Consider the following 26,143-nt stretch of genomic DNA (forward strand, 5'->3'; position numbering starts at 1 on the left):
TTAAATTACAATATTATATTTATATATTTAAAATTTTTATCATATTTTATTACAAACATTAGTTTTTGAAAAATATATAATGCATTTTTATATAATTTTCATTTCCATAATTTTTTTTACATATTTTGTGCATTTATCAAAATTTCTTCATTTTTTTGTAGTAATCTTATTGTTGTGCCTAAAATAATTTCATTATTTCAGAAGCCTACAAGAGAAGCCCAACAGATAAAGCCCAGTGAAGTTGCAGTTGGCCCAGTGAAAGAAAGTTTCGGCCGGTTACAGCCATTAGCCAAGATGGAAGATCGTGGAGTGATCGTGGAATGCAGTTGAAACTCCCTCGTGGAGTGTGACAAAAGCTGAAGGAGGAATCAGAATGAAACACAACAACACACATCCAACGAAGTAGCAGCAAAGCTTTTAAAATTCCTCTCAATAGTTCATCTGTACTTGTTTCCAAATTCCAGTATTTTAGTTCCTTTAGATTTTGGCATATTCCTCCAACTTTCTCGTAAAAAATGTCTTTTATGTTCATAACAATATAATTAAATTTGATATTGTTCATGAATTTTCTCTTCATTTTCATTATATTACTCAGTTTATATTTTTCGCTTTGAAGCAACGCCGAGGGAATTAGAACTAACGGTCGAATCGAGACTCGCAACGCTTAACAAAGAAGTCAGATCATTTCACATTTGGCACGAACACGTGCCAGGCACGCCCCGCAATTTTCGTGAGAAACACTTATATAAATTTTCCTGCATTCATATTATAAAAAAAATCAATTTTGATATAAAATATAATAATTATTATATAGATACATTGTCGACGATGTGAATACTAAATTTTAGATAATTAAAAAAGGCCAATGTGATATATGTTAAAGATATTATTGTCATTTTACTAAAATAAGCAAAAATTCTCACAAACACTCTTTGTATTTATATACTCTCGACTTCTGCTAGATCTTGGGTTAATTTTATAAATCAATGAGTGCGTATATATTGTTCACACCATCATCACCATTATTGTTCACAAAAACATACAATGATTGTGTTTGCAACTCAAATTTTTTGTATATTTTGTGAAACAAAAATGCTTTTTTCTCTTTTTCCCCCTTTTTTTCAGATATGGTATTGGCTTTCCATATTTCTTATCCTTGGAAACAGGTAATTTTTTTAATTGATTTTTTCAGATATGGGTAATTCTCTAATTGGTAAAAATGAATCTAACTCAATTGTTTTACAGGCCAACAGGTCGACTTATCGAATGTTCAATTTGAGATGCAATGCTTCGATTTTAGAATATGCAAACCCGTTGAAAAGGAAATTACCTATTTCCCAAATTGGTTTCAAAAAAATGTTTTTTTTTTTTTTATAGATTTTTAATGTTTTTTTTCCATATTCCCTTTAATTGAAAATGGAGGACTTTTAAGTTGGGCTGCTGAGATTAATGATGGAAAGCTGTGGATTTTCATCTTGTGTTTCACAAACACTGGGAACATTGAATAATAGTCGATTTTTAAAATATTAAAATAAGATAGTCGATTTTTAAAAAACTTGAGCATTTCATTGAAAATAAAATAATTTCACATATCTTTAATTCAATACTTTTTGCATTTGAATTTTTGTTCATTGTCAAATACAGTTTTCGGTATCATCACCTTTATAAAAAAAAATATTAGATTCAAATATTTATTGTTAGTCCCTCTTATTTGTGACGAAAGTTCAACTTAGAGATTTTGAGTTTTTTTTACCCCATTCACTATAAGAAAAACAGCGGTTAGAAAACAAAAGAAGACTGATTAGGACTAAGGACGACAATTTTTCTCACGAATGATGATCCTCGATTTTTTCGGGTTCGGAGATTTTAAATCCCCGAAATAGTTGGAGACATGTATTGTCACTAATAATAATAATAATAAATAGTAAGCTTTAGTTCGGGAAATCCCAAAACCCACTCCTATCCCGTCACATTAATATTTTTGAAACAGGAATGAGACGGAGACGGAGATGAAAATTTTTGTTGGGCTACGGAGATGTTTATTAAAATAAATCGTGTACAATATAAACACAGATATCACATGTTATCATTATTATCAATTTTCTTCATAGATTGATCAAGTTCTATATCCAAAATTTTCAAATTGTTTCTTCTATCCTTTTGTTGTTGCTTGCAAAAATATTTATTAATATCTACTGACTAGCTTTGAATCAATGCCTGCAAGACATATTTAGGAGCCACTATTTCTTTATTACTAATGAAAAAACATATTATAATTCTGTTGGCAAATGCATGTGGCAGACATGCAATAAGTGCAAATGCATTAAATGAAGAAATAGTCAAATAATTGCAGCGGAAAAAAAAAACGCTGGTTGGCTGCAGGAAATTTCACGGGAATTACGTGAGGAGACGGAAGACGCGTTTTATACGCGTCTTCACACGGACAAGGGGCTCTATAAATAGAGCTCCCCCCTTCATTTTGAAAGCATCCATTTTTCGAGTTTTCTCTCATCTTATAAGCATTTGAGTGCTTAGTTCTATAATATTTGTGAGGTGTTTTGTTCTCCTGTATTAAGAGAGTGTGTGTTCTCTTTGAAAACACAGTGAGTGAGTTGTACACCACAAAATATTATAGTGGAATTCTTTTCATCTTGCCCGTGGTTTTTATCCTAATAATTTTTAGGGGTTTTCCACGTAAATCTCGGTGTCCATTTTATTCTTTATTTTCGAAGGTTTTATTATCTCAAATTCCGCACGTGAGACCAACAAATTCATTGTATTACTGTCATCATTAAAACGAAAATATGAATATTTAGAAGAAGAGAAAAAAATATAAACCAACAAATATAATTTTAAGAACCAAAAGAGTAGTAATGAAACAAAATTAAGCCAAATGTCACAGAATATTTAGATAAACCGTTACTAATTAATTAAAAAATTTTCTATAAAAATTGTCGAGTTTGTAAATTTTATGTAAACACATCTAAAGAATTTGACATTTCCCACATATGTTGGGATAAATTAACTCATAGATCGATACATATTAAACTATGAAATAATATATATTATCAAATCAAATAATATATTTTCAAGTGAGGTTATATCGTTTTTAAAATTTCATCTCTTAAAATCTCCTTCAAAAAACATAATTTTCCTATGTTAGTGATATTGTTATTGAAATTGAACTAACAATAAAAGCAAGAACAAGATATTATTAACAAATTTGAAAGGAGAATAAAGACAGGGGACAACATACATAATAAATGATAGAAAGCGTATACGAACTATTCAAGTTTGAAATATCCCAAAACGAACATTAGTTGTCCCATGTTGGTTGGATAAAATACCTGAGAATTGTATATATGGTATTGGAGAATCCTCCTCCTTGAACTAGTTTTTAGGGTTGAGTTAGGTTCATTAAGTCTCAATCTTAACATAATATCAGAGCTAGCTTTTGGGGTTAAATTAGGTCTAAGTTTCAATCTTAACAAGCATCCAAATGTTTCTAAGCCAATTCAAAAGAACTTCAAACTTCAACTACCGAAGTGGTTGTGAAGGGGCTTGAGTCTCATCGCTTCTTCTGTGTCTTTATGGTTTGGAACTTTATGTCCCACCAATGTTTGCCTCTGTATTTCCTTACTTGTGCAGAGTGGAGTCCAAAAAGAATCGGAGTTTCTGATGAGAAGGGGACGCCGATCATGTCAGTGAACTGCCAAGAACAAAGGAAGAAAAGTGAGGTTTACGTGGGTCAAATGCGTATGAGCAAACTTTTTTATCAGAGATTTGTATTTGTGTCTGTGATTATCCATCTGCCATGCCTATTTATACTTTTACGCATGCGGATATTTCAAAATATTTGTATACATCCAAGTCTTTGCTTCGATGCGTCGCTGTAAATGCTGACATCCTTATCGTTCTTGCTCAGTACAAGAACCGGAGTAGAAGTCAACTTTTTCTTCAATACTTTGAAGCACTTCTCACATTCTTTACTCCAACTGAATTTATAATTCTTTTGAGTGAGTTTTGTGAGTGGTACTGCTATCGAGGAAAATACTTAAGCAAACTTCCGATAATAGTCTGTCATGCCTAGGAAACTTTGAATCTCGATCAGATTCATCGGCCTTTGCCACTCCATGATTATTTCCACTTTTTCAGGGTCAACTGATACACCTTCAACAAATATTTTATGACCCAGGAAAGTTACATTGTCTAACCAAAATTTAAATTTCTTGAACTTGGCATAAAGCTCATTCTCCTTTAATGTTTGAAGCGTCGTTTGAAGGTACTCTTCATGGTAGTCTTTGCTTGGAAAGTAGACAAGAATTTCATCAATAAATACTACCACGAACTTGTCAAGAAATGGCTTGAACAGTCGATTCATGAGTTCCATGAAGGTTGTGGGGCATGAGTTAAGCCAAAAAAAATCACTGTGAATTCATAATGCCCATATTTTGTTCTGAATGTTGTCTTAGGAATATCTTCAACCTTAATCTTCAGTTGATAGCATCCCGACCTCAAGTCGAGCTTTGAAAAATGCTCGAGCTCATTTCAGTTGATCAAAAAGATCGTCGATTCTCGGGAGTAGATGTTTGTTCTTGATTATGATCTTATTCAGCTCTCAGTAGTCGATGCACAGTCTCATGCTTCCGTTTTCTTCTTGACAAACAAGATAGGTGCTCCCTAGTCGTAAAAGGAGTAACGTATAGTGGATTGTATATATAATACTGGTAAAATTTTTATTGGACCATATGTTCTTATTGAAAAGGAGCAGGATTTCACTAAATTTTGGCATCAAGATTAACTTATACAAGTGAAGATGAGCTGATGAGATAGTTTATGTTACATTGAAAATAATTTTTAATTTTAAAATGTGAATTCTTCGTATTTTTATAAAAATTGATATATATAAAAATTGATGTATGTATTACTATCTTTTAAACATAAAAAAAATACTTTCAATCTAACATAAATATGCGCCTAATCTACATCCTTAGATTTTTGTGAAGATCGCGTTGAGGGTAAAGCTGCTCCATGACAATATATTATAAATGTTTTATTTCATATTCAAAAATTAAATAGTTAATATATATATTTTATAATCGGAGCTGCGGCGGAGGCGATGACAATCGACGACGAAAGCTCCATTTACGTCGGTGGCCTACCGTACGACATCGCTGAAGAGACCTTGCGCAAAGCATTCTACACATTTGGCGCCGTTCTCGCCGTAAAGGTCTCGTCTTTTCCGCTGCCGCCCCATTTTATGCCTTTCTTTGCTTACTGATTCAGCTGTTCGACTTGCCTATTGATTTCTTACTTGTGCTTCTGGTTTCTGAGGTACTTATAGGTATAATTATCAATCTGTTTTTGTACTTTATATGGATTCATTATCTGTTGAGCTCCAGTTTAGGTTAACAACCAATATCTATATGTTAATTTGCAACTTCATTTTCGCTTAAATCGTATGTTCCAGCTTTGGAAGAAACTGCTCTGTTCTTAGGATTGCATTGAACTGAAGGCCTGTATAGAGGTTAAACCAAGCTGTTGCCACACTGAAGCAATTTTGCTGTGATTCAATTTGTATACAGTGTTTTTGAATGAAGTTATGTTGGTTTAGTTATTTGAAAAATCCGTTCTATATGCAATTATGCTAGCTGACCAACATGGGTGTGATATATTATATTTTTACCAGAGCAATTTCGAGTGATACCAACACGAACCAAAATAATCACTGGAAGGTGATCTTCCGGTGACATTCTCATATTTTAAATTTTTGCTTATTTTCTGTCTCACAGAAATAAATAAATGAATGAAGCAGCAGAGAGTAGTTTAATCACTTTGTCGCAGACATCAATTTAGATGATGAGAAAACCCGTCCCTTGTCTTCTTAGTCATGCATATCACATCAATGTCGTTGGATTGTTCTCGAACTGTATATTTGAACACTGATGAAATTTCCAATAAAAAAAACTCCATTTAAAGACAAGTTGATAATACTTTGTAGCAACATGTTTGGTACTGTGCCTTTTGATGTAAACATTTTTGTTGTCATCTTCGCCATGTAATTGCTTGTCTGTACCGGTTTATCCACCGGCATGATCATTTTGCTATCGTCAATACATTTTCATCTTTCATCCTAGTGATCCTTTGATTCCTTTCTTAATACATCTGTGCACGTCTCTTAAAAGTATGTTGAAAGTTTAATTCTCATTTTTTGGCATCTAAAACAAGTTTCTAGCTTAAGATTTTGCAAAGGAGCTTTTAGGAATGAGCTGTAGAAGCACAAAAATATCCTAAAATGTGGAGTGAGAATTCTAGTGTTTGGTCCATTACACAATGAGAACTCATGTATATGTTAAATTAGAAATTCAATTTCTAATTAAGTTTCAATGCGAAGTTGACTGGGATAATTTTCATGAGGATATTCTAAACGTATTGAAATAATATGCCAATTTTCACCCAAGTACAATCTCCATAAAATTCTAGTTTTTGTTTTTCTCAAAACATCATTGATTCCCGTAGGAATTGAAGTGTGTGAAATGTATTGACTGCTGAAGAAGTTATATGATGAGGAAAAGATATGTAATTGGTAATTAGTCATGCAAAGGCTTGTAGACAAGCTGATGTGGACATAGGTGTACAAATTTCAGCAAATTTCGGCTTGGCACATGTATAATTGGCCATTGCATCTTCAATTCCAAGGCAACCTAAAAAATTAATTTGCAAAATGGTAAATCTTGTTGTGTCCCAAAGCGACATGAAAAAGATTCTTTTTTAGCCCTGTTGTTCTTCTGTTTATAATTTGGCCTGGGGCATATCGTTGAAAGCCCCTTCTAATTTTCCAACGTCGAAATTCATTTTTTCGACACATTTACAACCAAAATATGAGTAAGAAGTAAGAGTATAGGTATGTTTTATTTGCCTCGAAGTCTGTCTCAGATCAGTGCATCGATAGATTTCATTTTTTATTTTTTGTTGTGCTCTTTGTTGAATTTATCTTCGGTTTAAAAGAACATTTGTTGAAATAAAGGATTTATTTTGATTTACAGATAGTCAATGACCGCGCTTCTGGTGGAAAATGCTATGGATTTGTTACTTTTGCTAACCCTAGGTCAGCAACACAAGCTATCAAGGAAATGGATGGCAAGGTGCTTTTCTCCCTCCTTCATTCTGATTGCTATTTTCCAAGACATTGGGCTATAAGCTTCTTTCATTTATTTGTAGTTATACGACCTTTTTTATATTGTTAATTCTTCTGAGTATTTGATGTAATAAATCTTTTATGCAGTCCATTAATGGAAAAGTTGTAAAGGTAAATGATGTGAGGACCAGAGGCGGGAGACCAAATTTCAACCGTGAGAGTTTTCGACGTGATGTGCAGAGGGGTTTTGCCAGTGATAGAGATAGAGATCGTGGAAGAAATGATAGTCACTATAGGCACACTCATCGGGATGGACATAGGGAAAGGTCTCTGGACTATGACCAGGACAAGGAGAGAGATCAGAGTCGTGTTCGCAGTCATGATGGTATAAAGGATCGCTATTTGGATGAAGAGAGATTTCCGGACTATGATAGTCATATGGATGGCGTTGAGAAGGAGCTGGAGAGGAAGCGACAGCGTGATTGGGAAAGAGACAGTGATGAAAATATTGAGGAACAGAGGAACAATGGCCATCATAAAACTGGAGTAAAGGATATACGTCAAGATCCTCACTTGGTGAATAGGTATAACTGTATTAACGTCGATAATAATGACTGACGAGTTTGATAACATAGATTGTTTGGAATTGATCTACATTGTGCAAGATTTTTTGGAATTCATCAAGAGCCTCACTTGTTGAATTGGTGCTGAATCTATTTTTTTTCACTGTAATTTATTTTATGACAAGCTGCTACAAGTGTTCTAACGAAGTACCCCTAATCAGATCTGGTTTTGACAACCATGCGAATAGAGAGCTTTCATCAGAATCATTCAATGATCAGGATCAGGTTGAATTTCTTGTTCCTTTGCTTAGATATATTATAGGAGTAAATTTTTTAGAAGTTTGCTTGAGTTCTAGAATTTTACGTGTCAACAGGTCGAGAGAAAACTGGCAATTTCAAGTCAGAATCTTGAAGAACTTCAGATGGAGGTCTGCATTTTTTAATTGAGTTAAACCTGAGAATATGCTGTAACATGCTTCTGACATTGCTGTAGGTCAGGCTCTCATGTTTTGGCTAGTTATGCTTGCATTTTAATTTGATCATTTTGCCTAGTTAGGTTATTATTCTAATTCCATTATTTCCTAGGACGTTGTTCACTTGAGTTCGAGATATGCATATGGCCTAGCTATTAGGTTTTCTTTCACTGTCATGTGTTCTATAAGTTCTTTGGAAGCTCTCATATATCTATTTTTCAGTTTCAGATGATATCTTGGCCAAGAACATCAGCAATCATGCTTAGTGTCTAACATGTTGAGTATTAGGAAATGTGGATATTTTTCATTGTATAGAGTAGCACCATAACATCTCAAACATGTTCATCAGATTAAAGTTTAGTTTGTGTAGCTTTGCTTTCTTGTGTTGAAATTTTTAATATTGTTAGGCAGCCATATTTCGTTGTGTTATTTTCCCAACATACCGGGCTTAAAAATTCCTTAATACTTGTCCCTGGTATGCAGCTTTTAAAATGGGTCTAAAGGGGTGATAAATATATAGGCAATAACCCAATCCGTCCATTTAGAATTTTTATTTATTTGGTCGATGGTGAATTGGTTGAAGTAGAAAACTATTGGGGGTGGTAGTGGATGGCAGCTGTGGTGTGGACAAAAAGCCTGTGGTGGATGGACGGTATAGTGGAGAGTCATGTTGGTAGATTGAAGAGAGTCATGTTGGTAGATTGAAGAGGGAACGGACAACACCAGTGCACGTGGTTGGATTAAAATTCAGGCATAACTGACCTATCGAGTTTTCATTTGATGCCCCAATGAGAAATACATCACCATATTAGACCTGTTAGAATTTATGAGTTTCAAAGTTTGACAAACAAATCGGTAAAAGGACTGAAAAACTAAACTGAAGTAACGCAACTGAAAGTTCGTAACTGATATCAAAGACTAAGAAGACTTATCGGACTGAAATGGATTAAGAACTGAAGTAAATATACTAAAGTTCTTATAAGTATAAATAAGTCGTAAAACTGATGAAGTTCATAAAACAGATCGAAGATCAGAACTAAAGACTTCGCAAAACTGAGAAGACATTAGTTAGAACTGATGGAGTCCAGCTAAACTGATCGGTCGACTAGTTTGACTCCTGATCAGTTAGCCACGCCATCAGTTGCAATTTGAATCTTAGCAGACAAATTGACAGTCCGTACCAAAGTAGAATAGTCTGATACACCATACTTCTGTTAGAAAAAGTCATCTACATTGACTAAACAACAATTCAACGGATATTAATGATTAAATGCATTCAATGTGACCGTTAGAATTGCAGACTATATATAGCTGATGAATTCGGTTGAAGAAAGATGACTCACAGTGAAAGAACTATACATGAACAACTATCAGTCAATTGCGATTCATTCTCAAGATTATTCAGTTTACAAATCGCACAATTTAGCTCTTTTTTCATTGATTTATTCGTCGTATTCAGGCTACTTATTAGAGCAAATTAGTTATCAACCGATAAGTAAAAAGAAAAGCTAAGAGTTTCAGTTTGACAGTATATATGTTCATCTGAAGTGTGTTATCACAATACTTTGTAATCAATCAAAGTCTTTTAATGAATTCCTATCCTTGAGATAGAAAGGGTGACGTAGGAGCAGTTGAAGTCTCCGAACATCCATAAAACTCTGTGTCCATCATTATGTTCGTTCTGTTTTCAATACCTTACTCAAAAATATTCAATTTATCATTCATTTTATTTCCGCACTACTACTATTAGTTATTTGATAGATATTGATACACAAGATTGCAGAATCAGTTTTTTGAAGAACTGATTTATATCCAAAAAGATTTCAAAAATCGAAGTGTTTATTCAACCATCTTCATTAACCGATCCTAACAGACCCCTTTATGCGTATTTCAGTATTTGTATTTGCCCAATAAGGATGAGTGGATTTGGTTGAGTTAATGGGTTTGGTTGATATTTTTACATGTACTTCACCTTTCTCACAAAATTACCTACCTGATAAATTGGTATAGATTTGTTGCAGCTAGCTTCAAGTGAAGGAATGTTTTCCCTAAAATCAAATTTTCTTTGTGTTCGGTTGCTGACTCTGTTGTTCAGTTGCTGACTCTGTACATGAAATTCTTTATCATAACCATACTCTGAAGCACTTTCATCCTCTGGTCTGCAATGAAACACAGCACACACACTTTAGCATGCAATTGTTTTGTTGTTTGGAGACCGTTAGTCAGTGGTCCATCTTTTCTTGTTCTGTGAATCTTTGTCATGTTTCATATTACCGTAGAAAATGATGCTCAACTCATTCAATCAGATATCTCATATGCGAGGAGTGGCCGTAGACCAACAAACAGTAGTTTCTGAGTTACGAGCAAAATGCCAGGTATTAATTTTTTGCATTGAATAAGTTTGTTTTTTCTGGAGTTTCCAAATATAAAGTTCCATTGCTGTGGTTGCTCTATGTTTCCTTTTGAAAGAATATTCCCGTTCCTTTAGAAATTGGAGGACTCATTAATCACCGCTAAAAAGCTTACGTCACATCGACATCAACAATTAGCGAAGGTAATGCATGATATATCAGGCACCAATTTTCCATTCCCGGTAAAAATTCTTAAATTTGGTCATCGTCTTCCCTGAATGTTACAATTGCACAGTTGCATAAATCATATCTACAAGTGAGAGACTATGATGAGAGACTCAAAAGCTCTGAACAAGAACTCCAGGTTAGAATCCGTATATCTGTCTATATGTTCATTTGCAAGTCTACGCAATGGCTTTGGTCACTGTGATGTTCCGCGTCTGTTTTAGTTTTTTTTGCAGTTAAAAATTATCTAGTTATTTTTCTATGAACCTTTTGGCTTTAAGTTTTCATCAGGTAGCATAAAGCTTAAAAGGTCACTTGTAGTTCTTTTAAGCAGAAAAACATGTTTATCTTTCTTCATTAGCTACTTTGTTTGGAAAGAACTGGTGAGAGATGAAGAAAACTCCATCGATGAGTCAAGTTACCTGGTAATAGATGACAAATCAAAGTCGTATGGGCTTTAGCAGCCCGCGGAGGTGAATTCTGTTATCACCTAATCTACGTCTAGGAAACTAGTTGTAAGGAGTAAGTTTATTGCAATTCAAAGTGTTAGGAAGCCTTCGATGTGAGACGAGGGTGTACTGTTTGGCTGAAGGTGTATTTAAAATGATTTCAAATCCATTTATTTGGAAATTATTTAGACAAGTTGAATCGATGTCCATCTATAATGTGAAATTTTATAACTTCAAATTCATCCATCCAAATACTGTCTTGGGAAATCTTTGTAACACTCATGTCATACTGATATCGTTAACTCGGACTTATTGCTTGCAGTTACTAGTAGAATCAACCTCGATGGAGTTGGGAAAGGATGGAGGCATGGTTGATACGATATTTACGAATTAAGTCAGACTCAAGCTCGTTGGCTTCTCAAGTGTCCTGTTTGTGGATCACTGCTCTAAAAGGTACGTACTTCTTGTTGTGGTTATGGCGACAAACAAGTCTTGTAACTTGTATCTCTTTTCTTGAAAGCACTTTTATCAGGTTCACACTCTTTTTATTTGGATATCGTGTTAGAATCCTCGAATTTGAATATTTTTTACTGTAATTTATGGTCATGTAGAAATTATTACTTTGTGATTTCGATAATAACTGATCCAAAACAAGCCGAACATATTGAAAATAACTTGTTTTAGAAAAATAGTTGTCCTGTTTATTAAATAAGGCATGTTCAGTTGCTTTTTCGTTTGTTTTTTTGTAATATATAAAAAAGATTAAAAGATAAATATGGTTTTATACCTCTCGTATACATTCTCTGAGAAATTAAAAGAAAAAGCTTGTGTTTTACTTTTTTATCAAAATATAAAATTATATATATATTTTAATAAAACAACTTTATATAGTCTGATTTCATAGAAGCCTGTCCCATCCAACACAATAAGATCTTGTAAAATAAGTTTTAGACGGAGAAAATAAGGTTGAATTGGATTAAATATATCCCTTATTATATAATTATTGGAATAATTCACCGATTAAACTATCAAATGTAAAAACTTGTGTGAGATAGTTTCACGGGTCGTATTTTGTGAGATATATATTTTATTTGAGTTATTCATGAAAAAATATTATTTTTTATGTTAAAAGTATTATTTTTTATTGTGAATATCGGTAGTGTTGATCCGTCTCACGGATAAAGATTAATAAGAACGCTGCCCCCATCGAGAAATAGAACTGATTAATCCTAAGTCAAAGGGTCGAGATTTAAAGAAAGAAACCAGTTAATCTTGAGCCTTCTCTTTCGTCCAAGTCCTTCTTCTATTCGTTCTCGGTTAGTCTCATGTACTGTTACCACCCGGAATTACCCGGGAGCGGATTCCCCACCGGCCGACAAGAGACTTATTCATTATCAAATTAAAGCGTGCATACTTGGAATCAAACCATAATTAGGCGATTTATGTATGTGTCTATTTTTACTATTAAATAGTGTTCTCATCTTTTACAATAATCATCTTTTCGTTATCAGACTAATTTACTCTTACTATTCTTCTAAAATATTTAATAATTAAGATAAGATGTAAGAAAAACAAATTCTTCACTGATTTTTTTTTTCAAATTTCGACTATCACTTATCCTAACATAGAAGCAAAAGTTATAATTAAATTAAAATTTACAAAAATAAATTTTAAATAGAAATAATATTTTTATTCTACGCACACGCACATGCACTCCATGCACTAAAAGTTATAATTAGATTAAAAGTTACAAAAATAAATTTTAAATATAAATAATGTTTTTATTCTATGCGTATGCAACATGCAGACAAAGATGTACTCCATGCACTGTACAATGCATGTACTTGTCATATGTGTGTGTGTGTCTATATATATATACCATGCACTGTACAATGCATGTACTTGTCATGTGTGTGTGTGTATATACATATATATATATATATATATTTGGATTAGACTGATAATTAGGATTTAGGTGAGAAGGTAGAGCTCTCTCGACGATGATAACAACGTCGTATAACTCTTTCTCCCAAGTGTATTTGGAGTTCCAGCAATTGCATAGAAATCTTATAAACAAACTGTAATAGTCAAATCGAATATGAGTTTATAGTTCTTGAAAAATGTACTGAAGAGGTTAAATGGTTGCGTTAATTTTTAGAAGTTCTTCCAGGATTGAAAAGACATGTGTCGACTATATGTATACATTGTGATCGTCAATCTGCGATTTGAAGGGCACAAAACAATATGTGTAATAGTTAGTATATACATATACGTCGTATGCATAATATCATTAGATAACGACTCTTAACTGAAGTTATCTCTGTTGACTATGTAAAGTCAAAAGATAATATAGAGGATCTGCTAACCAAAAAATTAAACAAAGAGTTAGTTGTGAAATCGTCAAGGGAATGAGGCTTAAGTTTATAGAATAAATTGATGTGAAGAAAAACCCAACATACGCTAACTGGAGATCCTAAGAACTATGTTCAATGGGACAACTTAATCATACTGATTTGGTGGAACACCGTAGAAGTTATTTTTATTTTATTCCTATTATGAAATAGTGAACGTTGAGGACAAACATATGACTTTTAATGATTCTGATGAGAAACAATAAAGAATCGCTATGTGAGAGAGAAATGAGACCATTTCGAAAGAATTGTTAAGCTCAAATCTAGACACTCTCGCATAACCAGGTGTGTGTTCATGGCAAAAAACGAACACGACATTATAATAAAATTGTATCATAGAGATTTCTGTGTGAAATATATCTTAATTAACATATACAACAGAACAATTCAAAGACATCATGTCTACTGGTCAGTTAGTAAAGCAAATATATTTCACAAGTGAATGTTCAAAGGGTAACACCTACCTATTTTATGCATGATTCGACTGTAAAACTTCATCACCAAGATTTGTATAAATTTCTATCATGTGGGGGACTGTTGGAAATTTGAATTAAATTTAAAGTTTGAATGAAAATATGGCTCATGAATGTGGGAGTATCTTTTGGCTCTCCACATTTTGAGTTAGTTGTGGCTGATTGTGGAAGTGTCTTTTGACATTCCACATTCTTGAGTTAATTGAAGAATTTTGACTTTTCTTACTCTTGAGTTAATTGCAAGATTAAATGAGTTAATTAATTTTGCATGATTTTTGGTCTGCATTTTAGAGCTTATAAATAGTGTGTTCATTTCCTCAATCCATATATATATATATATATATATATATATATATATATATATATATATATATTTTACAAACAAACTCAAAATCTCACTCAATCATTCTCTTGTATTTCATATTGTTAGCTTTTTATTTAGCGTCCGTTAAGTTTTTTTAATAAAGTAAATGTATGTCTTCAGTTCGCCGATATATTATTTTGTGCTAAACTACTGCATGGTTTTGTCGTTGTATCCTGAGAAGCAGTTGTCCGTACTGATTCTCGAATCATCGTCAGAAGAAACAAATCTGTTTTAAAGAAACTGGACTTTGTACATGTCTTGGTTCAATTTACTGGTTTCTTATTGTTTTACATATTCGATATTTTTATTTCCAGTTACATACTGCTTTTGTTTAGAACTCTGTCTGTATCTATACGATCCTACTTTCATTACTGCTCTATAATTGTCACATCATACTTCGAATTTTAGCATTTGTCTCACACTTTCATTAGCTAATTAATGCAAGTCATCTTGTATACTAGATGTTAAAGCCAACAGTACAAATATTGTTCTACATTCCTTTAAATATTTATGCAATACAGCAAGTTCATAAAAAAAATCCTTGTTCACAATATTTATATGACAAAATTAAGGCAGTGGCAATTCGTTGACGATTCAAGCAAGTGTGTCAACTGTCAAGCGCGTTCATGAAACCGCCCATGAAGCCAGCACCATTGCAATTGCCACAGAGGATCTCTTTTTTACCCCTGTCATTGAAAGGTTGAGTCAAATTACCGACATTATGAAAGTTGAGAAAACACTGATGCAAAAACTTGACCATTAGTAAGACAAGACATGATAATAAGGAACTCAAACATGGCTTGTTTTCCGGCTAGTCTTGTTTAACCATCTCAGAAATTTAGAAGTCGTTATCATCAACACGTTCTAGACGAGTTTTGCTAAAGATATGTTACATCATTTACCCGGTTGAAAAAAATAAACATGAGATAGAGGATTTCTTTCGGTGATAGAGGATTTCTTAGGTGGTTGATGCCCTCTCGTTAAACACTTAGGTTCCCAGACCTTTGCAATGAGCCTTAAACAAATCTCAGGTTCTGATAGCATAAGGGATTCAAGAATCATATTTCATCATTGACATTTCAAACATCTTTGGGAAGTAATTCAAGTCTTGATTCATGCAGTAAGAGTTAGGACACCATACCTGCAAAGCCAACATAATCCACCAGCTTTGAACTGCCCGTTAAAGTGATCAACAGAGTTGATTCCAGTACCTTTACATTGGGTACATTGTTTATTACCTGCTCAATTTTCAGAAAAAAAAGGATCAATAGTTTGCGACAGAGAAAATAAAACTTTGCTTACTTATATTACACAATGAATGCATTAGGAAAGGAAGAAGTATGCTTACAAAATGCACATCCATTCAACTTTTGCATAAAAATGAAAAGCTTAATTAAATTTAGCTCCCCCCCCCAGCTGAAGTAACGACAAAGACATGCTTAATCGACAAATCAATGTTGAAAACCTTCTCCATGTGGCATGGTGATGTTTAAAAGAAAATAATCAAAACATGGGCCTATAACCAAACTTTACAAAGATGTAAAGAATATTATGAACCCAAGAAAATATTAGGACCAGAAATGGAAGAGAAGAGCTCAAAAGGGAGAGAAAAGGAAGAGAAGTAAATAGACAATAAAACACCAATCCAGTTAGCTGATCATTCATTCAACCAATCTCAAGTTTCATACTTTCGATTTCAGCTTTAATGAGAACTGTTGATGGATAGGTTACTATAGATTTTGGGAATAAGTTCATTACTTTCATTTCACGTACCATTCTAGGAACTAAAACTCTTTAAACTCCACAAAAGTTTCACTAACCATTCCCTTCACACTCAGTGCAAAGTATGCTATTCACTTTGGTGCTTGGTTTGCTGTCTGTAGCCTGCAAATAAGAAAAGATCAAGTGAAATGCGTTAAAACAGAATTATGGCTTAAAATGAAAGGGCAAAGTAGGAGGAATGATATAACAAAAACTTTTAACAATGAACGATCAAATGATGATGAACAGGACGTTATAATAATAGCCAACTAGCATTCAGTGCAGGACCATGGGCTCCCAAAGGTAATAAATAAGATGTTTCTAATATGGCTGCAACAATGGTCTGTAAGATGAATGTGATTCTTGGTAGCAAACCTGTTCTTTGTCACTTTAGTGCGTTATGGAGGTCTGGACAAGAACAAGTCTCGAGTCTTGGAATATGCATTTTGCTGCCTTGGTTCTCCATTCAAAACTCTCACTATAGTTATAGATGCTCCACCATTATTCCTCTCATCTTGTTTCGGCCTTTTCTAAATCGTGTTTCACAATTTTCTTTGGACGTAAGATGTCCAAGCCAATGGGCATAACCGGCTTACAAAACCCGAAATTCACAATGGACAGGCTACATTTTCAAAAGTGAGTTCAGCAACTAGATAGCAAGACTCAATTAATCTCCATCAAAATATCATTTCATTGCTGAAATTCAAGAAAACATGACAAAATGGCATTCAAATGTAAACGGGACACTCACTAACCTTAACCTTTAAAGACTCAAATGCAGCAGTTTTCGAGCTGTAACTTGTGTCTCTTGTCCAATTCACCTTCTTACTAGTGTAGCTGTGACCAATTAGTCCTAAAAAAAGAATGGAAAAAACCGACTAAATTTCACATAAAACATAGTGAATCCATAGATAAATGGACTAAGAAACACCGGCGAAACAAGCAGCACGAAAAACATTAAGAATACACCTTCATTTCCAGAAAACGAGTTCATTTTGACTGATGAATACACATCAGAGAAGCAATAAATTCTTGAAAAGATAAAAGCACACGCATTAAGAGACAGATTGAGAAAAAGGGTACCACGTTTTTCGACAGTATTTAAGGAAACGAGAGTCGAGTAACAAAAGGAATTTGCCATTTCTTGAAAATCTTTGATATTTTTTTTTCAGAGAATGGCTTGGAGCGGCGAACTGTCGATTGCAGCAACGAATGGAGCAGCGAACTAGATAAGGCACTCTCACTTCAAGTGATATATCATTATCTTTTGTTTATTTAAGTACACTAATATCAATTTTCATTTATAAATTACATAGGATATTTTTTTTATGACAATTAAACAGGATCTTAGTGTAAAATATAAGAGAAAAATTTTTACATCACTCTAATCTGAAAGTTTAAAGGACGAATTTTGTTCGTTAGATAAATCAATCACGATTCATATTTAAAATAAAAAGTAATACTTTTAGCATGAAAAATTATATTTTTTATGAATCGAATTAGGTTAGAGATATGTCTCGTAAAATTGACCCGTAAAACCGTCTCACAAAATTTTTTTAAAACAAAAAATCATACATAAATATTCTTCTTATAACTGTATTATTACTAATATGTGCCTTATTGGGCAAGTTGGGGTGGCACCTTCTGTAAAAATTTGAAAAAGTAAAAAACATTTTTTTATAAAATTAATTGCATTTAAAATATTATATTATTATTAATCGAACATAAAACCCCTTGCAAATGAGTAAATATATTTGGGTTTAAAAAACACTTGGTTAAATTTGTTTGTTGTTTAAAAATCGATGATTTATTAGTTTATTAATATTTTTACGAGGTTTTATACATTTTAGACTTTTCATTGAGTATTGTGCAATCAGCCATTGATCTGTGTGTATAAACTATTGGTATTCTACTTCAATTGGTGATTAGATTAGCAAAAGGTTTCAAGTAATTTGAATAATTAGGGAAAATTGCATTTATGATCTTCTATATTTGTATCATGAATGTGTCTCTCGTGAAACGGTTTCACGATTCTTTATCTGTGATACGGGTCAACCCTACCGATATTCACAATAAAAAGTAATACTCTAAGAATAAAAAGTAATATTTTTTCATGGATGACCCAAATAAAATATTTGTCTCACAAAATACGACCCGTGAGACCGTCTCACACAGATTTTTGTCTTGTATCATTATGGTTTTGATCATCTATGTTTTTAAATTTCAGTTTTAATCTAACTGTTATATTTTTTCAAAATTATAGTCATTTTCTCAAAATGACGTTGATGTCAACTTAATGCATAGATGGTGTAGTGGTTACATGCATGGGCAGGAGTGAGCATTCGGTCGGTTCGGTTATCGACCGAACCGAATTAACTATAACTGAACCGAAATATTTATCTATAACCGAACCGAACGAGTTAATTTTCATAACCAATGAAAATTGAACCGAATTAAAATCGGTTAATTCGGTTTAAAATAAAATTGTGATTTAACTTTAATTATATATGCAATTTTTCTTGAACACTACAATCTACACAAAATAAATAAAAATATAAAATCACACACATCACAAATGTATAAGTTTTGTTTGAATACAATTAATACATGTTTTTTTTATAAAATAACATAACATGGATGGACATTGTCTCGATTGGTGACGAGAGATGGGTGGGCGGCAGATGAAGTCAAGAGTGGAGAATAGAGAAGTGAGAACGAGAAAGACAAACCGTTTAGAATTAGATTAGAATTATGGTTGATTTTAAAATTAAAAATTTAAATAATAATAAAAATTTATTAAATAATAGTAATTATTATATCGGTTAATTTAGTTAACCGATTTCAAAATTTTGAAAACCGTAATCGAACCGAATTAACCGATATAACCAAATTTTTTAATTTGAAAACCGAATTTCCGAAATAACCGAACCGAATTTTCGAATTGGCTCGGTTCGATTGGTTAATTCGGTTTAATCGAAATCTTGCTCACTCTTATGCATGGCTAAAACTTAACAAATGAGATTTTTTTTTTAGAATAATTAAACGTCTCATTTGTTACCAACTCTAAAAATATTTGTATAGAATAATCGTCCAAAATATATTTATTTTAAAAATTTTATAAAACGTTTTATAAATATTTATTCAAACGAACATAATATTTTATTTATTTACTGTTAAAAGAGTATTTATTAGTATTTAAGGAGAGTGTATTACTTACGAGTGCATACAGAAGCGATCCACAATGGGGAAAGGTGGTGCTTTGAGCGAAGGTGTCGTGAAGAAGATCGTGCTTTCATACACCTATGTGGCCATATGGATCTTCCTATCCTTCACAGTCATCGTCTACAACAAGTATATTCTCGATCGAAAGATGTATAATTGGCCTTACCCAATCTCCCTTGCGATGATTCACATGGCTTTTTGTTCTTCACTCGCCTATTTACTCGTTCGAGTCTTCAAGGCAGTGGATCCAGTCACCATGTCTTGGGATCTTTACCTGAGATCTGTGGTCCCGATTGGCCTTTTGTACTCTCTCTCCCTCTGGCTTTCGAATTCGGCCTATATTTACCTCTCCGTGTCATTTATTCAAATGCTCAAGGCGCTGATGCCAGTGGCTGTGTATTCCATCGGTGTTCTGCTCAAGAAAGAGGCTTTTAAATCGGAGACTATGGTGAACATGGTTTCGATCTCGATTGGGGTGGCGGTTGCTGCGTTTGGCGAGGCCAAGTTTGATTCTTGGGGGGTTGCTCTTCAATTGGGTGCTGTGGCTTTTGAGGCCACTAGGCTTGTGATGATTCAGATCCTGCTTAATTCTAAAGGGATCACGCTTAATCCAATTACTTCTCTTTATTATGTGGCACCTTGTTGCTTGGTTTTCTTGTCAGTCCCTTGGGCATTAGTTGAGTTTCCGTTGTTGAAGGAGAATTCAAGCTTCCATTTTGACTATGTGATTTTTGGAACTAATTCTTTCTGTGCGTTTGCACTTAATCTTGCTGTGTTTTTGCTTGTTGGGAAGACCTCAGCTTTGACTATGAACGTGGCTGGCGTGGTGAAGGATTGGCTCCTGATTGCCTTTTCTTGGTCTGTGATTAAGGATACCGTGACCCCTATTAACTTGTTTGGTTATGCATTGGCTTTCTTGGCAGTAGGCTATTACAATCACTCGAAGTTGCAAGCCATGAAGGCTAAGGAAGCACAGAAGAAGGCGCAACAGGCTGATGAGGAATCCGGGAGATTGTTGGAGGAAAAGGAAGTCCAGAATAACGATGGTGATCCCAAAAGGAACGAATCTCATACTTGACTCATTGGTACTTGACTTCTATATGTGTGATGTTGGATTTTCTTGAAGTTGAATACCAAATTGAACATCAGGGTGTTGGTCCTGAAGATGAATGGAGGATGGCTGCATGGATGGCCTATTAGGCTCTACTTTGGGTGTGTAGTTTTAGGAGTTTATTTCTTCTTTTACTAATTTATTGTTTTTTATACTTATACTAGTTGTCACTTTATGTTACTGGGAATTTGAGGTTGCTCCTATTGCCATAATGCGTTTGCGGCCAAAGGATGGCTCGAGGGTCAATTTCTTAAGTTTATTTCTGATACAATATACTTGATAATAAAATCGTTTCAGTAGAAACTTGGAGGATTATATTTCATGTCGACGAACTATAATGTGCAAATTGTTCTTTGTGCGTTGTGATTTTAATGTGCTCGAATTTGATTTATATTTTTTTGTTCTTCCTTGTTCCGTTCACGCGTCAAGATACTATTATGTTTAAGTTAAGATACCTTTTAGGAGCTTTCCAAATTTCTTCCACAGTCATTAACAATTGCTAGAAATATCTACGTTTGATTGTTTGTGCTTTTAGATTTGTGTTGACGATATGTAGATCAATGGTTCCTTTATCTTACCTATCTTGGCCCTCTTTTTGAATTTGATTCTTTATTCAAATGCATGAGATGGATGGATTGTATTTTGTAGCCCATGTGAATGGCAAGCCAAACCTCTAAACTATGTTTTTCTCTGGCTAGAAAATATACTAGCTGCAAAAATCGGCAACGTGTCTGGTTATGTTTTGCAAGTCCAAACAGTTATTGTTCTCTGATTTTGGTGGATCATTGGCTCGTTTGTTACGTCTCCATGTTTTCTTTTGTCAATGGCCGTTATGGCGGCGGCGGTGTTGTGTTTGTCTGTCTCTATATTTATTGATATTGTATCCATCTTGAGCCTCTTATAAGTAATATGCTTTCTTCCTGTTATCACCTTTTGTTCTTCATGTCTAAACTTGAACCCATGAGATTATTGGATTGGAAAGACCAAACTGGCTTCAGCGTCCATAGTTATATCCAATTTAGTGTCGATGTAGGGACTACAAATCTAAACCGGCAAGGCTCTTGGGTGGCAAACCGTCCATATATATATATATATATTGTGTGTGTATTAGTGTATGCATATACTTGTGCATATTATCTGGTTTAAAAATCACTATAACAGGTAATATCAAGAGTTGAATCAATCGGAAGATTTTGGGTTCACGTGAGCAGCAATTATTTTTCGATCGTGTGTTATAGCAGTTGCAACGTGATGTTTGGATATTTTACAATATAATGTTGGGAGTCCCGTGATAACTTGTACTAAATTATTTTGTATTTGGTCGTCATTGTGTTGCATGGAGGAGACTTTGTGGTTTGTCACCATTGTTTTGCATAGGGATATATTTTGTTATTATTTTTTACTTTGTTTGGCATGTGCTCACTTACATGAGCCCACATGGGTTGCTTTAACAAAAATAGGGTTCCAATGCTCCAATTTCTTGAAAAAATAAAGAGCGTAAGACCAAATATTTGTAGATGGTCACTTGAAATTCATAATAAAGTTCATCGAAATTTCAACTACTTTAAGGTAATAATACCTTAGGAACTAAGATTCATCTAATTGTGAACATTATAATAAATTCAGGTGAAGTCATGCGCAGCACGAATACTGGCGGCAGATATTAAAGATACCGTACAACATCAATGCCATAAATGAATAATAACTGATTATTTGTACGTATATTATTGAGTAAGTCTTGGGATTATAATTGCGAATTAAACAGGCCAACTTCCATAATTTGTGCACCTATTCCACTACATTTTTCTAGGAAAAAATGTAGCGGGATTGCTTTCATGTTAAGATCTTTGAAGATAGCATATACTATCTTCGTATAGGTTACACAGTTTGACGAATAAAGATTTATATAAAAGGAAAAAAAGTAAGCAGAGGAAGACTATTGTACCTCCAACCTACCATTGCCAGTATATTCAAGCATTCTTTCGTACTTTACTTTCCTTCGTAAATTTGACATACCATCTTGGTTTCATGAATCAGTTAAAACTTAAAACATCCTTAAAATTCCAAGGAGATGTCAATTTCTCACCTCGGACCACGTGTTTTAAGGTTACCACCCGTGCGTTATTGAATATCTTTATGGTGTCCATCAATTATACTACAGAGGACAAGGTAATATTTATAATGTATATTTCGACCACACCCAATGGTCACATATATCATTATAACTACCTACATAGATCAAGTGACGATGTACAACGTGGATATTACATAAGATGTAATTATTTATCATGTTGATTTCCAACTATTCCTATTTTGGGAGTTCGACCAAATCTAGTACTTTATTGATGTTTGTATAGAAAGAAATGTTCGAAGTTTTGATATTGAATTCATCACTGGTGATTATATATGATACAAGAAATCGTCGAGAAAAATTAGAAAGATCAAAATTGAATTCTAGGATTCGCGTCATAATCCATGAAAAATGAATATCAAACAAGTGAAAATTTGACTGAAAAATGAATACAAGATAAAAGTTTTGTTTTACCACCAAGAATCCTAGATTGATTTCTGTTACTATAACTTGCATCAAATATCATGTGACCTCGACGAGAAAGGACCAACAGTAACAAACAGGTAAATAAAAATACCCATCTTCTAACTTTGATCTTCAGAGCCTCCTACTCTGTCATCTGCAGCTGCTGCAGCCATCAATTCGTCAAATTTATCTGTCTTCCCCAGCGCTATCTCAATCTAATTAACAAACATAAATATAATGAAGGACATGTATAACACATTTTATCAATAATAATCTGATGCTTCAATTTTTTTATGTGAAACTTCAGTGGTGGGGAACACCATTGAGCCCAAAATAAAACATGAATAGCAGATAACGAAAAATCGGGTGTTTCCAGCCAAAAAATAAAGAAAAAAATCAGCAATTGTGATTAGAAAAAGCCTCGTACTTTTATGTCATAAGCATCACCAGATTGTAAAACTTACTTTGGCTTTCGAGGCTGTTCGCCCCCTAGATTCATCTCTGATTTCAACAGTGGAGGTCATGATCTCTGCAAAGCATTACAACATCCTTGTTAATATGGCAACAGGTATGGCCAGTAGCGGATCAGTACTCATTTCCAGTTTACACATATTTGGGAACTATAGGTTGTAAACAAAAAAATACAAAAGGGTATAGCCCTACTCTTCTCAACAGCGAATCCACCATTCTTGAGGATTTCTGCAATGCTCACGACAGTAGAAATAGCTGCAAGACCACAGACCATTACGAGTAATGAACTAGATAAGATTCAAGTATTGGAAAAAGCACTCTATTATAGTGCAGTACGTAATAGTATATCGCAGAAAAGGAGATTTTTCAAGTTAAGCTTGATAAGTTATAAAGTGAAAATTAGATAGCAGGTGCTCCGGTTAGCAAAATAAATCAGTCACAAAGATAGGAAATTTTCAGGATCTTCAAATAGACTACTTCATTCCAAGTAGCATTTTTGCTTCATCCTGGTTAGCATTTTTGATCCATTAACTAATTACTTTGAGGGAGTCGCAGATGATAGATTGCACATTTGTATCTTTAACCAATCAGAGGGAGGGAACAGATGGTGCACACTGATAATTGAAAATTTATTCTGAACACCCTGTCAAAGGTGTTCATTGTTTAACTAATAATCTTTTAGTTACGGTTAACCAAGAGTTCAATCTGCAACAAGTACATGCATGCAAACAGCCACCTAGACCAGCTAGTAATTCTAGTGAATATTGAGGAAGTTCTCCTTTTGAAATAATAGTGCACCCACATACAACTGAGCTCTCAAAACAGTTCTTTAACTCATAATATATTAATATTGATTCCCTAAATAATATTTGAAGGTGGAAAAAGAAACAACAGAATTGAAAGAGAAAATTTGTACAAAAACGCAAGCCGAAGAGGGTTGAATTTTGAACTAGTTAACTAGAATTGCAGCAAAGAGTAGGGATAAACGAGTTGAGCTTCTAAAATTTTTGAGGCACAACTAAGGTCATAAATCTTCAAGTCAAGCTTGAACCGCTCAGCGAGTTAGTTGAATAATGATCTAATTCAGAATCGGCTAAAAATAAGAACTATGCATTGCTCTTTCCCCAGAGAAATTCCCTTCCAAAAATGCAAATTTTTAAGATGCGGAAAGGTTCTCATCACCTGTTAAAAGTTCAAAGATAGGGTTATTAAGTCAGACATATGATTGAAAAGTGAGAAGTCCATCCAGGAAAAAAAAACCACTACTAATATAATCTTCCCCATATTTTAATTCCATTTTGATGATTCCACAGTATGCCCTGTAAGTCCCGAAGTGCTCTCCGCAGACAACTAGATGTCGGACTTCATCTCCCTAAACCAACCCCCTTATAACCTACCAGTATTTCTATGCCATATTGCATTCTACTCAAAAGAAATCCCCATGGCCATTTGCAAACCAAGTTGGGAGCCTCCAAAATTCCTTTTTTGCAACTCTCCCATCCTCGTGGGTTCAAATTTCTTTCCAATCAACAAGACATTTCTGACTTTGACTCATAAAATTAAGGATACTTCTTCACTAATCACACCTTTAGGTACCTTGAACCTAGACATATAGTAAACGTGAGAGAAAAAGTACCTATCTAATTAGAATGACCATCTTTCCTTTACAATCATGCTCTATTCCATCAATCTTAATGTTTAGCTACTTCAGGCACAACAATTTCCTAGAAGATAGAGTTCCATTGTTTTCGTGCTTAAGGAAGATACAAATATGTGATTGGCAAGAGTAAAAAAAACATCCCAATCCTAATGCACAATCACTTATTAAATACACATTTGAGTTGATGACAAAACAGCATTCGTTTCCCAAAACAATCTTGAGTCTGAAATTTAGCCAAACCATAACTAGCAACACAAATAAATTACTCAAATTGTCATCATTCTCATTAAAGAAGTGTAATATGTTGTGTATCGAATACGGGAATACCTTGTAAAACTCAAGTATTTAGCATCTTCAAATCTAGATAACATAATTGAATCGGCATATCGGTACAGAAAACCAAAAAAAAAAAAAAAAAAAACAAGAAATCTAAAAGTACCCATCCCAAGAGCAGAAAGCTCGACCTCATTGTACTGCTGCATGTACCTCTGCACACATTGAATACACCGCAAATCTCAGATCGACACCATATAAAAAATAAAAAATAAAAACAGATTCGGCAAATTCTCCCGAGGATATCAAATTCGAAATACAATAATACCTTGGCTAGATTGACGTAGAAGAATAGAGGCTTTTTGGTGTTGGAAACCTGAATTCGATTCTTCTTTGGATCATCACCGGCGATGTTGATGTTGCTCACTCCGTCTGCAATTTCCTCCATCTTTGTAAATTCTATCTCCACATATCGTAGGTTTACCCACAAATATAAACTTGAATAACAATAAAACGTTTATCAAATATATTGATAATGATAAAAATATTATTTTTATATTTTATGAAATTTTGATATATAAAATTTTTATATTGAATTTTTTTTATGTTGTAAACATTACGGTAGGAATCTCGTTGTATATGTAATGACTATATAAATTATC

At 33.7% G+C, this 26,143-nt stretch overlaps 4 protein-coding genes across 5 annotated transcripts; 2 read left to right on the forward strand and 2 right to left on the reverse strand.

Annotated features, from left to right (window-relative positions):
- Positions 1-5,047: 5,047 nt before the first annotated feature.
- LOC142528580 (uncharacterized) lies at positions 5,048-11,819 on the forward strand. Its single transcript, XM_075633624.1, has 9 exons — positions 5,048-5,230; positions 7,047-7,145; positions 7,286-7,722; positions 7,923-7,986; positions 8,076-8,129; positions 10,481-10,549; positions 10,663-10,728; positions 10,821-10,889; positions 11,522-11,819. The coding sequence occupies exons 1-9, from the start codon at positions 5,120-5,122 to the stop codon at positions 11,591-11,593; spliced, it is 1,041 nt and encodes a 346-aa protein (XP_075489739.1). The 5' UTR covers positions 5,048-5,119; the 3' UTR covers positions 11,594-11,819.
- A 3,060-nt stretch (positions 11,820-14,879) lies between these two features.
- LOC142528587 (protein BUNDLE SHEATH DEFECTIVE 2, chloroplastic-like) lies at positions 14,880-17,472 on the reverse strand. Of its 2 annotated transcripts, none has more exons than XM_075633643.1 (5): positions 17,295-17,472; positions 16,964-17,061; positions 16,268-16,331; positions 15,589-15,685; positions 14,880-15,133 (listed from the first exon to the last, which is right to left on the reverse strand). In XM_075633643.1, exons 1-5 carry the CDS (start codon positions 17,347-17,349, stop codon positions 15,055-15,057), a joined length of 393 nt encoding a protein of 130 aa, XP_075489758.1. In that variant the 5' UTR covers positions 17,350-17,472; the 3' UTR covers positions 14,880-15,054. The 2 variants fall into 2 exon arrangements, with proteins under 2 accessions (XP_075489758.1, XP_075489752.1); XM_075633637.1 differs by having other exon boundaries at positions 17,292-17,469.
- A 1,947-nt stretch (positions 17,473-19,419) lies between these two features.
- LOC142528600 (putative sugar phosphate/phosphate translocator At2g25520) lies at positions 19,420-20,737 on the forward strand. The gene has a single exon (XM_075633655.1). The coding sequence runs from the start codon at positions 19,450-19,452 to the stop codon at positions 20,506-20,508; it is 1,059 nt and encodes a 352-aa protein (XP_075489770.1). The 5' UTR covers positions 19,420-19,449; the 3' UTR covers positions 20,509-20,737.
- Positions 20,738-22,969: 2,232 nt separating this feature from the next.
- On the reverse strand, positions 22,970-25,978 carry LOC142528605 (uncharacterized protein At2g34160-like). The gene is made up of 5 exons (XM_075633669.1): positions 25,810-25,978; positions 25,648-25,696; positions 23,741-23,803; positions 23,542-23,606; positions 22,970-23,292 (listed from the first exon to the last, which is right to left on the reverse strand). The coding sequence occupies exons 1-5, from the start codon at positions 25,927-25,929 to the stop codon at positions 23,197-23,199; spliced, it is 393 nt and encodes a 130-aa protein (XP_075489784.1). The 5' UTR covers positions 25,930-25,978; the 3' UTR covers positions 22,970-23,196.
- Between the last annotated feature and the right edge of the window lie 165 nt (positions 25,979-26,143).

This window comes from Primulina tabacum, chromosome 2, assembly GCF_025594145.1.
Source record: "Primulina tabacum isolate GXHZ01 chromosome 2, ASM2559414v2, whole genome shotgun sequence".
NCBI lineage: Eukaryota > Viridiplantae > Streptophyta > Magnoliopsida > Lamiales > Gesneriaceae > Primulina > Primulina tabacum.

Coding starts and splice junctions, on each gene's coding strand:
- LOC142528580 (XM_075633624.1), top strand. CDS start 5,120: ATGACAATCGACGACGAAAGCTCCATTTACGTCGGTGGCCTACCGTAC. Junction 7,146..7,285: donor TCAAGGAAATGGATGGCAAG/GTGCTTTTCTCC, acceptor TCTTTTATGCAG/TCCATTAATGGAAAAGTTGT. Junction 7,987..8,075: donor CATTCAATGATCAGGATCAG/GTTGAATTTCTT, acceptor ACGTGTCAACAG/GTCGAGAGAAAACTGGCAAT.
- LOC142528587 (XM_075633637.1), bottom strand. CDS start 17,349: ATGGCAAATTCCTTTTGTTACTCGACTCTCGTTTCCTTAAATACTGTC. Junction 16,332..16,963: donor TTGAGTCTTTAAAGGTTAAG/GTTAGTGAGTGT, acceptor TCTTATTTGCAG/GCTACAGACAGCAAACCAAG. Junction 15,686..16,267: donor CACTGAGTGTGAAGGGAATG/GTTAGTGAAACT, acceptor AAAATTGAGCAG/GTAATAAACAATGTACCCAA.
- LOC142528600 (XM_075633655.1), top strand. CDS start 19,450: ATGGGGAAAGGTGGTGCTTTGAGCGAAGGTGTCGTGAAGAAGATCGTG.
- LOC142528605 (XM_075633669.1), bottom strand. CDS start 25,929: ATGGAGGAAATTGCAGACGGAGTGAGCAACATCAACATCGCCGGTGAT. Junction 25,697..25,809: donor TCTACGTCAATCTAGCCAAG/GTATTATTGTAT, acceptor CAATGTGTGCAG/AGGTACATGCAGCAGTACAA. Junction 23,804..25,647: donor GCTTTCTGCTCTTGGGATGG/GTACTTTTAGAT, acceptor GTGGTCTTGCAG/CTATTTCTACTGTCGTGAGC.